Here is a 15,975-nt window from a genome sequence, read left to right as displayed (position 1 = left end):
TATGTTATGTTGGTGTGACCTTTACCCAAAATCAGAAAATCTTTCTCCATTTGGTCATGGAAATGGGGACTTAAGCTAGGGCTGGCTTTAGCTTGGCCTGCCTTTATATATGGTAAAAGGGTGGTGCGTGATGCATTTGATGCGTGCCCTGCCTCTCTGCCTCCTGCAGCATGCAGCAGCATCCTGCATACATAGATTCTTTCTCTGAGACTCTCCATCAAACATAAATATGGAATCGCTCGAGAAGATGGTGAAAGCCATCGGTTCCCCCTTCCATTTTCTCCAAAAGGGCAACCTGCTTTTTTCCAATAATTTAGCTGTGATTCAAACATATCATAAAACTTCCAAAATCTTTTTATAATATATATTCTTTTAGGCAAATGCACGAACACTTTGGTCACCTAATTTGTTTTGCACCAAGACAAAGTTTGTCAAAAACCACCCGTACAAACTGTGAAAATATTTATATAAATAAAACTTATCATGAAAACTGAAATTTATTTACTTGCCCTTCCTCTAAAGCTCACATGAGCTGCTTTACAGAACCCCATTGATCCAACATACAGTACTGTATGGCCATGTTCTATTGGGTGAATAGAGTGTACTCAGCTGTGGTTTATAGTGGGGCTTGGAAAAGAAAAAAGAAATGACCCGAAATGAAGGTTGATTGTTGATTGATGCGATCATACATGCTTGTGAAAAAAGGGAATGAAGGGGAAAAAAAAAAAAAGGTTTTACACAAACTGATATCATTTCAAATTTATCTCGTGACTTATTTTAATTTGTACTTTGTAAAACGTTAAGCTATCTTATCTACATGAGCGTACGTGTGATTAAACGTCTAATCCAAGCATTGTTCGATGTTCATTCTTGTTTCAACACGTAATTTGTCAGTGTAAACATTTATTTCACGATGTTAATTAAGTCTAGCAATAAAATAGTATACTCATTTTTGGTGAAAGTAAAATACTACCCTTCAAAATGCTTTTATATTAGCATATTTACTTATCAAGAATAAGAGCCATGAAACGGGAAACCGAGATAGAGAAATTAAGAAATATCAACTACACAATTGATTCTATCCATGATTTAGATGGTATTTGATTGTGGATTGTAACGTTGAACCTATATATTCTATGTGTTAGTAAGGGGAAGTCATAATTTAGAATCATTACAATACCACGTGTTAGTAAATACAAATAAAAACAAAAATTGAAATCATTCCGGTATCCATTTTTGATAAGTAAATATTAGTATGAGTTCTTAAGAAGATGATTTGAGTTAAAGAGTTGAGAGACCCCACAACACCGCTGAGTCACGAGAGATGACCCGCCGGCTGAATAGAGAGCCCATCCAGGAGCAGACATACCTCTCAATCGGTTGCACATCACGGGGTCCCATTAAACACACTCTTACTCAGTTCACATGGGATATGAATATCTGCAAGAAATTTTGTTAACCAGAGATCTAGAGAGAGAGTAAAAAAAAACCAGAGAAAACAGAGAGATTTGATTTGGTAGTGGTGCTGTGGCCCTTGTGGGTTGGTGGTCTTTGCCACAGTGGTGGGGGATTTTTCAGATTTAGGGGGCAAAGCAAATACTTTGTGTAGTCTGTGGTGTTTTAGTGTGAGAGTATTTTTGTGTGCATGGAATGAGGCGTAAAGTGTTGGCCTGTCCTCTCTACCTTTACCTTTTCCTTTTATAATAAAGTAAGTATACAGAAATAAATAAAAACTATATAATTAACAAAAAGAAATATTTATTTGCTCAGCTGAAATGGGTTCATGGATTTGTCTCTCTCTCTCTCTCTTTCTCACAGACAATATTCTCTCTTCCTAGGGTTTGTCTTTCTAGGGTTTTGTTTGTTTGTTTGGTTGGTTGGTGGAGTGTAGATTTCAGATAAATTCCCATATGATATCCAAAGTGGATGGATATCTTGTTATATATATATATATATATATATATATATAAGTCTTAGCTTATAGATAGTGGGGAGGGGAGAGATAAAGAACATAGATTTAATTTGGGACAAAAATTCCCTTATTGCGGGCATGCATGCAGGGGCCCTCTCCCTGCCTAGTTTCTGTGATTTTATTGGCCAATTTCCAAATTTTGTTTCCACTAAGCAACATGCATATGGTGGCAAATTTTTTCAATATGGCTTTTTCTTTGATTGGGATGTGTATATTTGTGTGTTTTCTTTGTTTGTTGCTGCTGCTGATGCTTCGTGTTTCGCAATTGTGACAGTCCGCCATAGTCCCCACAAAATATTTGTTCATAAATAAGACTAGTTTGACGATAAGCTAGCCTGTCTTTCTCAACTCAATCATTTTAAGGTATTATTTGGGTTGCTTCAATTATGGGCTGGAGTACTATGAAATGTACCACTTCTTAATTGCGTTGTCCTCCACAATATAGCATATCCATGGAATAACATACACTTACCCAAAGAAAAAATAATGTTCCTTCAAAATCGAGACCCAGACTGTGTCTACAGAAAATTTATAGACTCTCGTACGTTATGATCATGAAAGTAAATACTCTCTATCACTCGAACATATCACCTTATTGGTTATTTGTGGACCAGAGTTTTCCCATCGATCCCTTTTGTTTAGCGTGAAATGATTATATGATCCTACCAAGGCTAGCAATTCCAATATAAATTAATAATGCATGGCACTAAGTAAATTATTGTATTGTTGCAACTTGCATTTGTACGGATTTACACCTACTAGCATGCAGTTGCAGTAGTTTATTAAATTGTATTATAATTTTCTCTGCTGCAATATTGACATGCAAAGGATCTGATTACAACTGTTGGAGGATGCAAGCAAAGATTAGGATGGATGATGATGATGATGTTAACACTTTTGGATCTGAATTCTGAAGGAGGCAACAAAATAAAATTATTTAGTTTGTTTCTCTGTTGTTTTGTGAAGAACTGAAGATTCTATATAGTCAGAGAAATAGTTTTGTCCCCCCGAAGGCCGATGCTTTATGCAGTGAGGTTGAGCTTTCCTTCCCTTCCTTTCTGTATAATTTGTCATTTTCTATATCAAAACATCTGCAGCCTGATTTTTATTTTTATTTTTTTGGAGAAATTCTGTAGACTGAATTCTATACACATACCGACAATATGTATACCATTTATTATTATAAACGAAATAAGAGGGAAATAATGCATCTCCTTATATGATGTCATAAATTATTATTCCTATATCCAATTAACTAGGAATGAAAAGTCTCTGTCCCTCTATCATCATTCCTAACTTCATTTTTTACCCCAAAAAAAAAAAAAAAAACTTCATTTTTGACATTAAAAATATATATATATATATATATATATATATATCAAACTAAATCTAGAGGCTCTAAGCATTGGCACCCTATTGTACCGGATCAAGGTCGGCCGGCCTTGTACTAGGTCCACTTCATAATAGCGGTTTTCGTTAATCTCTCACTATTCAGCAGATAATAATACGGTTAATATATATCTTACAAGTTTATTTTGTGTAAATCCTTAGTCAAGGGTTACGTTATGTTTTAATAATATAGAAAATTTGGCATAAGTCCAATTATGAGGAGAGATTTTGGGTGCAATCCATTCAGAAATTGTTGTTGATCCAAGTCCTTTGACTTTTGTGCCACATAAGATTACATGCCTATTTCAATTTATTGATATTTACTTTTTTTTATTTTTTATTTTTTGTTCCAGTTATGCACCTAAAACATAAATAAGGTAAATTATGAATTCCTAAAACTGGTAAGTTATTGATTTGTAGGATATTAATTATCATATTTGATTTGAATTTAATTGTAAATCTATTTATTGAATTCTGAAATTTTCCCAAGGTATACCGACATCAAAATTTGTAATAAGAGTTCATAAAAACTTCATACCTTAACAATAGGTAAGGTACCTATGCATACACCTCGTATGCAATATGCAGGTAATTAAACCCATAAATTACCTCTGGTCCAGGTAATTAAATCCATAAATTACCTCTAGTCTAGGTAGTTATACCCTATAGTCCAGCTAATTGAACTCATATAAGATCTTGGTATGGATCCTTAAACTCAACTGAGATGAAAATCCATACAAAATTTATTTGGGGAAAAAAAAAAACACTATTACATGGAAGACATGTACATATGTATATAAATATGAACCTCCAGAAAAAAATGCTTAAGAAAACTCAAGAAAAAAACACTTACCTGTAAGACAGGTACATATATATACTCGTATGTATTAACATTTTTTACATGTATGTCATGTACATAATTTAATGTGGGTGCTTGTTTGATCAATTGGTATAATATGTGAGTCTTAACTTTTTATTGATTAAATTGTATTTTATCTATATATTAGGAATATTATCAAGGAAAAAAATTTCAAAATTCAAAATTTGGAATTCAATTTCAAGGAAATAATGCATTAAATTTAGATTTTCAATTTGTTTTCCTTATTTACCTTAAAGGGTAAAATCGACACAACAAAAAAGTAATAAATGTCAAAGGACTTACATCTAAAACCAAAAACACGAGGACTAAACCCAATGACAGCTAATCGTTTTGGACCTAAATTTAAGAACCCCTTAATAATATAACTCACACACACTTCTTCTTTTCTCACGAGACATATAGAAAGTCTAAACTACATATTTTATGTTAAGATTCGGTTGAGAACTTCTAATCTTAGTTATTGAGTCACATATATATATATAGATGATTGAAATTATAATTTCATAACTAATCCTTAACACAAATTTTTATTGGAGAAGCTTCCGTTAAGTTATATCTCACACACTTGAATTCAATCATTCATGTATACATAGAGGAGGGGAAATGTGAAATGATAAGAAAGGGTTACATGCATGTAATGTAAGAAACATGCTCATCGCCAAGAAAAGCTCACCTTTCTCATTGAATCATAATTATTAATAATTTCCAAACGGATTACAGCTCTGCTAGCTACTCGAATAATGCAAAGATAAACATGCGCACCCATAGATTCCACTAATTTCGCGGAACCCATTATATCCATCCAATTATGCTGTCTTTTTATACACCCCTACATCAAAATATTCTTACTTTACAATAAGAAACAAAATTATCACCATCCTAAACTAAATTGAAAATTATTATACGTCTACAAATTTTTATTCTTTTTTTCAATTTCTATTTTAATTTAATCTAAACTACAGAAAGGGGGATTGAACTCGCACATCTGCTCTAAGCATTAGAATATTCATAATTTTGATTTTATTTCACCTCATTAATAGTAGTAGAGTGTCCAAAATTCCTCAGTTAAAGAAGATGACACGTTGCTACATTTAATTGTGGAAAAATTAAAAAGGGAGAAAAGTATGCTCATGATTACAAAGGGAAAATGAATGCAAAAGGACAATCTAATTGAGAGTCCTTTACCCCACACGCATACACTGCACATACAAATCAGAGGCTTTTGATTTTCCCCAATTTAATAGTAATAATAATAATTATTATATAATAAATAAATAAATAAAATGTGTATAGTATGATCATCATCCACTTTAAACAAAGCCTCCATCTTTGGACCCAACATGCCTCCTACCCTAAACTTCATTCACATTTTGCTCCATCCATAATCATGGACTCCACATAGTATATATTAATATATAAATATTTCTCAGAACATTTGCATGATCAATATCCCCATTTGTGCCGCTAATCACTCCACATGGCATCTTTTCAACCGAAAGATCTTGAATGAACGGTCCACTATTTGCTCCTTTATTTATTTATTTATTTTTTTCATTTTCTTTTGGATTTCTCTAATAGGTATTTAATTTTCCTAATTTTAATTCAGGTTTATGTCTCCATGGTCCCTAATCCAAGCCTAAGGGCTCATTCTTAGCGAATAAAATGGTCATGATTAGGCTAATTTGAGACAATTAGATTAGGGTAGAGAGATGAGGTGAGGTAGGCCTTGATGGTAGCAATTTGCAATTGCAATTGATCCTATCATAGAGCCTCCCAAAAAAGAAGTATATGATTATATAAGTAGAGTGAAGGAATCCCAAGAAAGAATGTAGAGTTTGGCATGTTACTAAAGCAAGACAGAGGCAAAGAAAGAAAGAAGCACACAACACAACAGACCAAGAGGCCAATTTCTAGGCACACCCCTTAGGGATTTACAAATATTCCAAACATATCTTTAGGTGTGTGTGATGCTATTACATGTGTTTTTTTATATAGAGCTATGCTGTTTTGCTGCCAAAGCCTTGAAATTTACACACAAATAAAGGGAGGTTTGCCCTATTGTTTACTATAAAACTGCATGAAAATCATCAGCAGAAATGTTTTTCTTTTCAAAGGTGAAGGGATAGAGGGGAAAGAAAGAAAAGATAGTCTTTGCTTTCTTGCCCTTTCTCTTTTTTAATGATAAAGTGGAGAGAGATAGGATGAACAAGTATGCTTGGAAAGGATGTGCTTAAAAGAAAAGGAGTTCACACAAGAAAGATCCCAATTTTTCTAAATTTCTTTATAGGGATGAACCTGATCATGTCTACACTACAAAAAAAAACTTCCTACTCTCGTTGCATTGTCTCATTCTTTCTATCTCTTCTTACACCTGTTGCATTGTCCCTTTCTTCCTATCTCTCTCTCCTCATCATGGCCACATTACGAGAAAACCTTCCCTACTCTCATTGCATTGTCCCCTTATTCCTATCTCTTCTTAGCCCCGTTGCATTGCCCCCTTTATTGAGGAGAGAGATAAAAAGAATGGGACAATGCAACGGGGTAGAGAAGTTTTTATCTTACACTACACACTTCTTCAAGACTTCAAGTCAATTTGTTGTTTTGGGCTGTAAAGGCTACTTGAATTTGTAGGCTGGGCTTTCATTGTTTGGCCATCTCCAATCCATGAGGCCAAATTCAAAATATCCCAAATTTTAGCCCAATTTCTCACCAAACATTGAAAAGTAAGGGGCTAAAATTTGAGAAAACTCAAACTTGGGGTAAATACCAGTCCAGCTATTGCATGGATTGGAAAACTTTTTGGTGGAGCCCACTTAAGGCTAACACAGCCCATGTGCAAGGAGGAATCAATGGGGCACCATGTGTCGCAATACTTTTTTTAAAATTCCAACAATAACCCAAATCAACGATCCATATTAAATCCAAGCTATTTTAACGGTGAAAAAAAGAGCCAATGGTTGAAATTTAAATCCAAAGGTTAAAATAATTTTTAAAATTAATCTAAATTATATCCAATCCCAAAACTCACTCCAAACTCTATAAATACCTACCTATTTCTCAAATAAAATTATATTTATGGAATTTCAATTTTTTTATATCAAATTATTCAAAAAAAAATTAAATTATAAAGTTATTTTAAAAGATTAAATAAAGAAAAATTATCCATGAAAAGAAAAAAAACTTAAACTATTCTTAAACAATTTAATAAAATTTCAGATTTAAAATTTGAGTCTAAAACAGTTTGAGTTAGGGCAAAACCCAAATAGTTATATTTTAGAAGAGGGAGATTTGGGTTTAGGACTAAATGGGTTGGAGAAGGCTTTAAGAGACCTTTCTTCTCTTCAAAGATAAATGAAAACAAACCCTTTATCAATGTATGCATATGGGCTTTAATGTTAGATGGTTTGACCAAATATCAATGAATCCAGAAAAGTAGTAGATCCACCAAGTTGGGCCTGTCTGCCCCAGCATTTGAGTTTCCACCCAGTTTAGAACCCCGACCCATGACCCGACCCATAAAAATCCGTCACTCTATAGTTTTGTTTGTCTCCCGCTTCTCGCCCATTTTCAGACTTTCAAGCCGCCGAAAATTTTAGTCCGATCAAAGCTCCCTATAACATGCCGTAACAATGAGACATAGAAACCACACAAATTTGCGTCTTTGCCATTGCCATGGTCGACTTCCCCAAATCTCTATCTCCGAAGCGAGTTCTGAAGCTCCTCCAAGCCGAAAAGAACCCGCACTCCGCCCTTGCTCTGCTCGACTCAGCGAGTCGCCACCCGAACTACAACCATTCGCCCGACGTCTTCCACCACATCCTCCGCCGCCTTCTCGACCCGAAACTTGTGGCCCACGTCGACCGGGTCGTCGAGCTGATTCGAACCCAGAAATGCAAGTGCCCCGAGGACGTGGTATTGACTGTGATCAAAGCCTATGCGAAAAACTCAATGCCCGATAAAGCTTTGGCTGTGTTTCAACAAATGGAAGAGATTTTTGGGTGCGCGCCTGGTATAAGGTCGTACAATTCGCTGCTGAATGCTTTCATTGAGTCCAACCAGTGGGAACGAGCTGAGAAGTTTTTCGCTTATTTTGAAACGGTGGGTTTGTCGCCGAATTTGCAGACTTATAATATTTTGATCAAGATTTCGTGTAAGAAGAAGCAGTTTGAGAAGGCCAAAGCGTTGCTAAGTTGGATGTGGGAAAAGGGTTTGAAGCCTGATGTGTTTAGTTATGGGACTTTGATCAACGGGCTTGCGAAAAGTGGGAACTTGTGTGATGCTTTGGAGGTGTTTGATGAAATGGTTGACAGAGGGGTTAGTCCTGATGTGATGTGCTATAATATTTTGATTGATGGGTTTTTCAGGAAAGGCGATAGTGTGAATGCTAATGAGATTTGGGATAGGCTGGTAAAGGACTCAGAGGTTTATCCTAATGTTGTTACTTATAATGTTATGATCAATGGTTTATGCAAATGTGGGAAGTTCGATGAGAGTTTGGAGATATGGAATAGGATGAAGAAAAATGAAAGAGGGCCTGATTTGTTTACTTGTAGTTCTTTGATTCAAGGTTTATGTGAAGCAGGGAATGTAGATCGAGCTGAGAGAGTTTATAAAGAGATGGTTGGGAAAGGGGTATCACCGGATGTGGTTGTCTATAATGCAATGCTCAATGGGTTCTGTCGAGCTGGGAAGGTCAAAGAGTGCTTTGAGTTGTGGGAGGTGATGGAGAAGTGCGGTTGTCATAATGTTGTGAGTTATAACATATTCATTAGAGGGTTGTTTGAAAACAGGAAGGTCGAAGAAGCAATTTCTGTCTGGGAACTAATGCATGAGAAGGGTTGTGTTGCAGATTCCACAACCTATGGAGTATTAATCCACGGACTGTGTAAGAATGGGTACTTGCACAAAGCTTTATGGATTTTAAAAGAGGCAGAAAATACAAGAGCTGACCTGGATGCCTTTGCTTATTCCTCAATGATTAATTGGTTATGCAAGGAAGGGAAACTAGATGAAGCAGCCAGGCTAGTTGGTCAGATGGATAAGTGTGGCTATGAACCGAATTCTCATGTTTGCAATGCATTGATATATGGGTTTATCCGAGCCTCCAAACTTGAAGATGCCATTTTCTTTTTTAGGGGAATGCGTACAAAATTTTGCTCTCCAAATGTTATCTCCTACAATACTCTCATAAATGGATTATGCAAAGCAAAAAGATTTAGTGACGCATATGTGTTTGTGAGAGAAATGCTGGAAGAAGGATGGAAACCGGATGTGATCACATATAGCTTGTTAATGGATGGCCTTTGTCAAGACAGGAAGATTGACATGGCCCTCAACTTGTGGCATCAAGCTCTTGTCAAGGGATCTGAGCCTGATGTAACTATGCATAACATTATAATTCATGGGCTTTGCTCTGCGGGCAAAGCTGAAGATGCTTTGCAGCTTTATTTTCAGATGGGGAGTTGGAACTGTGTTCCAAATCTTGTGACCTACAACACCTTGATGGAGGGGTTTTACAAAATTAGAGACTGTGAAAAGGCATCAGAAATTTGGGCCCGCATTTTTAAAGACGGGCTACAACCAGATATCATCTCCTATAATGTTACACTCAAAGGGTTTTGTTCATGCAGCAGAATATCAGATGCCATTAGGTTTTTAGAAAAGGCTTTGCATCTTGGAATTCTTCCAACTTCCATAACGTGGTACATACTTGTTAGGGCAGTGCTCAACAATGGGGCCACTTAGTACTCTTCTTGGGTATAAAGTAGCATGGAAATAATTCATCCCATGCATTGCTTCATCTGGTATTGTACGAGGAGTCTCTTTTCAGATTTTGTTTGGCATTGGGAGACTTTAAGATTCCATGTGGTGACAAAAGCCACCTGTGGAACTATGTTGCTTTGCTAGTCGGTAGATGCTGGGATATCTATTGATAATGAAAATGCACAACAAAATATTCTTCACGCTGAACATGCTTTTCTTTTGAAAGTGACATAAGGTATGAATGAATTGTACACTGTCTATATTTGTTTCTTGGGTGTGTTGCATACTCATTAATAGCTGTTCCCTGGTGCAGGTTGGATGCCGAGTTCTTTTATTGATCAGGTCACTATTTGGCAGAAGTGTGAGTTTTCCAGAATTTGGATCGCCAATCTTGCTCACCAGATTTTATTTTTTATAGCCAATCAGTTCTCAAATCTGGGTCTATATGCATTTTATTGCAGAGTAGTGGGTTTAAGAACATATAGAAGCTCATGTCTAAAAAATTATTAATTAAAAAATCGTGAAGCATGTCTGGCATGAATTATAATAATTAGAAGTTCATGAAGCATCATATATGGTAACTCAGTGCCATAGTTTTTGGTGATTGCAGTAATATCACCAAGATCACCTTTTGATGATGCAAAAGCAAAGTGGCTTGATGTATCAAACCCAAGCTGTGAGATTTACTTGGGGTTATTTATCATGCTATATGTGTGCAGATGACAGTAGCGCAGCTCCTGATGCAGGTTGGATGCCAAGTTCTTTTATGCATGCTGGATGAGACTTCAAGTCAGCATTTGGTACAAGTGTGACTTTCACACAATCTGTATCAACAACCTTCCTCACCAGACTTTAATGTCTGTAGCCAATCAGTTCTCAATTATGGGTTAACATGCATTTAGTTGTACACTACTGGGTTTAATTTAAGAACATTTAGAAGGTCATATAGAAACCCATATTAATTAAAAAATCTGAAGGCATGCTTGGCATGATCCATTGTAATTAAAAGTTCATAAGCATCATATATGTAACTCAGTTACATAGTTTTTGGTGATTGCAGTATATCACCAAGATCACCTTTTGATGATGCAAAAGCAAGGCTTGATGTATCAAACCCAAGTTGTAAGGTTTACTTGGGTTTATTAATCATGCTATATTTGTGTAGCTGGGAAGTAGTGCTTTCTCCTTTGACTTTGTAATACAATTGAGTTGATCAGGAAAAGCATGGTATATTTGTGTAGACCCAAGCTATGTTTATATAAAATAGTTAAGGCGGAACATTTCACAGCATAATGTTTTTGCTTCATGAGTAGGGCAAGCATCACCTTCTTTCTTCCTCTGTTTTCCCCTCTTCTGTTATTTCTGTTTCTGATAACATTTTCTGCTCATAGATGACCTGAGCAACCAAACCCACAAAAATTGCCCCGAGAACTGCAACTTTTCTCCAATCAGGCGTTGAAGTGATGAAGGAGTCAACGATTTGTATGAGTAGCAGGCCAATCAGTGCAACGTAAATGTTCCTCCTGGTTTCTGATCCTGCACTTTTTTTGGTAAGCTTCTTGATCTTCTTTATTTCCTCCGTAGCATCCACTTTTTCCTTCGGTTTCCCCTGTGTCAGATTCTTAAAAAATAACCCTTCATTGCGTTCTTTGTCAATCTCACCTTCGAATGCTGCTAACTCGTTCTCATTTTTCTCCATCTGCTCAATGTTAATTCCTGCAGATTCCTCGAAGGCCTGCATGCGGCTGTTTATATTCTCCATAATCTGCTAATCACAAATGAATAAGAATTGGATTATCAACAGAATTGCATAGCAAGCCCTTTTTTAAAAAAATCTTTCAATGCTATTGCATGGACTAGGAACGTAAACAGACCCTGGTACTGGCTTCATCCAGGTCTTTGAGGGCGTCTTCTCCAATCTTGTCAAACTCAGCGGTGGCCTCTTCTCCAAATTTGGTAAGATATTCGGATCTTTCGTCTAAGTAATCGGTGAGACGGACTTTCTGAGCTTGAAGCATTGCTATCCTCACCAGCAGGTCCTGCTTGCGAGTATCTCCTTGCGGTGGGGAAGCTTCTGACTCAGAATCAGAATCACTGGACTTGCTGAAGCGCAAGATGGAATTCTTAGCGTTGGACAGTCTTCCTGTGTGTAAAATGTTATGCTTGGTGGTGGTCAAAGAGGTTTGAATGAGCTTGAGGCCAATCATCTTCTCTGCCTTCAGTGTTGGCTTTGAGTTTGGATAAAGGAGAGGGAGAAATAGAAAGAGAGAGAAGGGTAGATATTTTATATGTAACAGTTTTTAGGTCCTTCTGAGCCTCTCATGTGGTGTTACATTATCCATTAGTATAAATAGTTGTTTCTTACACATGAATGTTTCTAAAAAGGTGGATTTTTATCACCAAATTGTGTAAAGAAAAAGAATAGATTGTAAACCCAAAAGAATGTCCTGATGGCCTGGAACAGCGGTCCCTGTGCATGAGGTGAAAGTTCTATTCTTTTTTTTATTTTTAAAAATAAATGCAAGCAATAGTCTAAATTATTCTAAATTAATCAATTTATGAAGATGGGGACTCGAGCTTGGATGCAAGGGGTGGACACACTGCCCAAAACAACTTGGATGCAAGGGGGTGGACACACTGCCCAAAACAACTGACCTAATTGCAAGGTGAAAATTGTATTCATAATCAAACTAATACACCTCCAGAAGTAGATTTGTTTCTTTTACTAATTTGAACAGACTCTGCTTGTAAATTGAAAACAAAAGCGAAATCTGCTTACAAAGAAATAATTGACACAAAACATGGTGGATTAATTGCCCTAAAGTCGAGAAATTAAGAAAAATTCAAAAACACCAGTATTCTATTTTGAAATTAACACACAAATTCCCAGACAATATTTTCAACTAGCAATGACAGAAAAAAAAAAAAAAAGAAGAAGAAGAAGAAAGAAACTACAATGGCAGACCAGCAAGAAGATTCACAAGCGCCAGTCTCCTCCTAGTGCCTTTCTGCTGTAACCTCTATCAGTTCGCCCGCCCTGTCACCTTCTTGTAAGTATACCACTTAGCAATCCACAGATACACAAAGAAGTTGATGATGCTGAGGGCAGCCAAGAGCCAGTAAAAATAGTCAAGATGGCCTCTGTTCAAGTTATTTGGGATCCAACCCGGGTGCCCATTTCTTGTGGTAACTTTAGTTACCACAGTAACAAGCAGAGTGCTGAGGTAATTACCCAAAGCAACTGTGGTAAGTGAGAGAGCAGAGCACAAGCTTCTCATGGCATCAGGTGCCTGGTCATAGAAAAACTCCAACTGTCCAATGAAAGTGAAAACTTCTGCACACCCAATGATGAAATATTGAGGAACTTGCCAGAAAATTGACATGGGTATGTACTCAAGGTCATAATAATTGTTCTTCCTCACAATGCCAAGCCTAGCAACTTCCAAAATCCCAGCAACGACCATGGAAAATATGGACAAGCCAAGGCCAATGCCCATCCTTTGCAGATGGGTGAAGCCTCTTTCCTGGCCAGTGAACCGCCTTGCCAATTTGACAATGACTTGGTCATATATAGGAGCCCAGAAAATGACACTGACTGTGTCAAAGAGGGAGAGGGAAGCTGATGGGATCTTGAAGTTTGGGCCCATGTGTTGGTCCATTGTGTTGCCTTGCAGCACAAACATTGTGCTCATTTGACTGTATACTGCAGCAAAGACTATCCCAGATGCCCATATTGGAAGCAATCTGATAATGGACTTTAGCTCCTCTACTTGAGTCACTGTGCAGAGCCTCCATGGATTTGGCAAGTCCTTGTCATGGTCAGTTTCTGATTCCACAGCAGCCTTGTCGAAGAACCTGAAATTCGACGAATATTATGTCGAGGCATAATCAAACGAACTTAAAGATTGAATATGGTTTTTAAATGAAAACTTATCTGTAGCTTACTGAAATTCTAGCTGTGTGAGCTTACCTTAGCTTGTCTGTGTGCTCAAGCTTGCGGCTTCCTTGGATATTACACTCCTCATCTGGAGTCTCATAGAGAAGAGACTTGTCAGCTGGAACTTTTACATTGTATTTCCTGATGGATGCAACAATGACCTGAATAATCCTTGTGAGGGGACTCCCTCCTGGTTTTTGAAGACGGTATAACTTGCTGCCCAAGAAAAAGAACACAACAGCAATGGCCATTGCAACTGCTGGGATTCCGAACCCCCAGTTCCATCCCACAGTCATTTGTATCCAGACCAAAACTGTGGAAGCAATAAGTGCACCAATATTGATTGACAAGTAAAACCAATTGAAGAATGAGCTCTTCTTCTTCCTCTCAGTCTCGTCAGTTTCATCAAATTGATCTGCACCGAAGGATGAAACGCATGGCTTGATTCCACCAGTGCCAAGTGCAATCATGTACAGTGCTACAAAGCAGGCTGCTCTTTGTGATGACGTAGCCTGGCAACCAGATTTATCGCACTGCGGTTTTAGTCCTTTGATAGAGGCAGTGAGTGTTAAGAAAGTCATCCCCTACAAAAACAGAACAATTCTTCAATAAATAGCCTCTTGGAGAAGAACAAAAATCTATATTAAAATCAATTTGTCTAAATGCAGCCAAAACAGCAAACAATAAAAAATCCATAGCGAAAAGTTTGATTGTGGCTAGAGAGTATGGCCAAGAATGAAACATCAGCATGGTTTGGCAAAACACAGATGAAAGTTATGGTTTTTTATGTCAAATTGGATAACATGTGCACTAAAAGGCTTGACAGTAAAGTATAAACTTATCACTATATCCATTTCAAACTTTCATGTCCCATATTCTGAGAGGAGAAGAGTTTTTATTTGGACCAAACTTACAAGAGCATAAATAACTGAAAAGATGGCAATTGTCCAATATCTTCCCAAGTATGCATCAGCTAGGAAGGCTCCTATCAATGGAGTGGCGTAGCACGTCCCGGACCAATTAGTAACAGTGGTTGATGCGGCGACATTTCCCATGCTGAGATGTTTCCCAAGATAGTTCACTAGATTGGTACTCATTCCATAGTATGCCAATCTTTCACAGCATTCATTTCCTGCAACAGAATTATGTAGTGATCAATATAGGCCCTACAGAGTACCATGAAGGGGATAATAAACAGAAAAGAAATGAATAACAAATAAAGCCATACCAAGAATAAAGCGGCATGCTCTCCAATTTCCAGTCTTCTTCTTGTTAGCAGGATTTTTATGGATGTCCACAGTCCCATCGTTCGTATAATTATCATCTTCCCCCATAGAGTGCTGCAGATTAGCTATCTTCCAAGTTCCAGGCCTTGTTTTTCTTAGTATCTAAAACCAAAGACACCTACAAAATCACCATCATCATGGACACGCTAAGATAAGAGCAATCATGAGAATTTTGAAAGTGAAAGCATTGGTTTGGATATATTCCACTCATTTGATAATGCTTAGGTTGGTTGCTGAAAAGCTAGTTAGGAATTATATGGCCAAACTCAAATCTAGATTCTCAAAATATGTAATTCGGAGCACAGATACTTCACCAAACACTTGAACATACAACAGAGCACATGTATGGCATATATAACCACACCTTACAGGCCATCTATCTATTTTTTCTAACTTAGATAGTAAGTATAATTCAAGCAGCATGACACATGAAAACTGGCATAGTTTTTGCTTACGAGTCGAAAAAGAGCTTAAATTGCTAATTATTTATAATTTGAAAGACAAGGGATTATGAACTCTAACATGGCACAAATTATGAACTCTAATAATGGGACACTCACAACAACTGGTCCACCAAGTATAAACAAAGTGTTCTTGAGCAGAATCAGCACCACACATAAGATACATATACTAAGCGCAATTTAGCAAACTAGTTTTCTTTATCTCCAATAACTAGAGCCTCCCATCATCAAAGAATCCACAAACCCTATTTTATCAATCAAAATCCCATTCTCTCAACACCAAAAAA

At 36.9% G+C, this 15,975-nt stretch overlaps 3 protein-coding genes across 3 annotated transcripts; 1 reads left to right on the top strand and 2 right to left on the bottom strand.

Annotated features, from left to right (window-relative positions):
* Window positions 1-7,809: 7,809 nt before the first annotated feature.
* LOC110757335 (Pentatricopeptide repeat (PPR) superfamily protein) lies at window positions 7,810-11,537 on the top strand. Its single transcript, XM_088255058.1, has 3 exons — window positions 7,810-10,239; window positions 10,318-10,365; window positions 11,396-11,537. Exon 1 carries the CDS (start codon window positions 7,914-7,916, stop codon window positions 9,984-9,986), a length of 2,073 nt encoding a protein of 690 aa, XP_088111184.1. The 5' UTR covers window positions 7,810-7,913; the 3' UTR covers window positions 9,987-10,239; window positions 10,318-10,365; window positions 11,396-11,537.
* Window positions 10,789-12,324, bottom strand: LOC110757336 (8-amino-7-oxononanoate synthase). The gene is made up of 2 exons (XM_021958920.2): window positions 11,879-12,324; window positions 10,789-11,769 (listed from the first exon to the last, which is right to left on the bottom strand). Exons 1-2 carry the CDS (start codon window positions 12,209-12,211, stop codon window positions 11,326-11,328), a joined length of 777 nt encoding a protein of 258 aa, XP_021814612.1. The 5' UTR covers window positions 12,212-12,324; the 3' UTR covers window positions 10,789-11,325.
* Window positions 12,325-12,726: 402 nt separating this feature from the next.
* Window positions 12,727-15,341, bottom strand: LOC110757311 (protein NRT1/ PTR FAMILY 8.1-like). Its single transcript, XM_021958889.2, has 4 exons — window positions 15,170-15,341; window positions 14,856-15,073; window positions 13,975-14,525; window positions 12,727-13,859 (listed from the first exon to the last, which is right to left on the bottom strand). Exons 1-4 carry the CDS (start codon window positions 15,273-15,275, stop codon window positions 13,028-13,030), a joined length of 1,707 nt encoding a protein of 568 aa, XP_021814581.2. The 5' UTR covers window positions 15,276-15,341; the 3' UTR covers window positions 12,727-13,027.
* Window positions 15,342-15,975: the final 634 nt, after the last annotated feature.

The sequence above is a fragment of the Prunus avium genome, chromosome 6, assembly GCF_965620075.1.
Source record: "Prunus avium chromosome 6, drPruAviu1.hap1.1, whole genome shotgun sequence".
Classification (NCBI taxonomy): Eukaryota; Viridiplantae; Streptophyta; class Magnoliopsida; order Rosales; family Rosaceae; genus Prunus; species Prunus avium.
The sequence above is the reverse complement of the archived record's forward strand: the minus strand, read 5'-3'. Positions and strand labels throughout refer to the sequence as shown.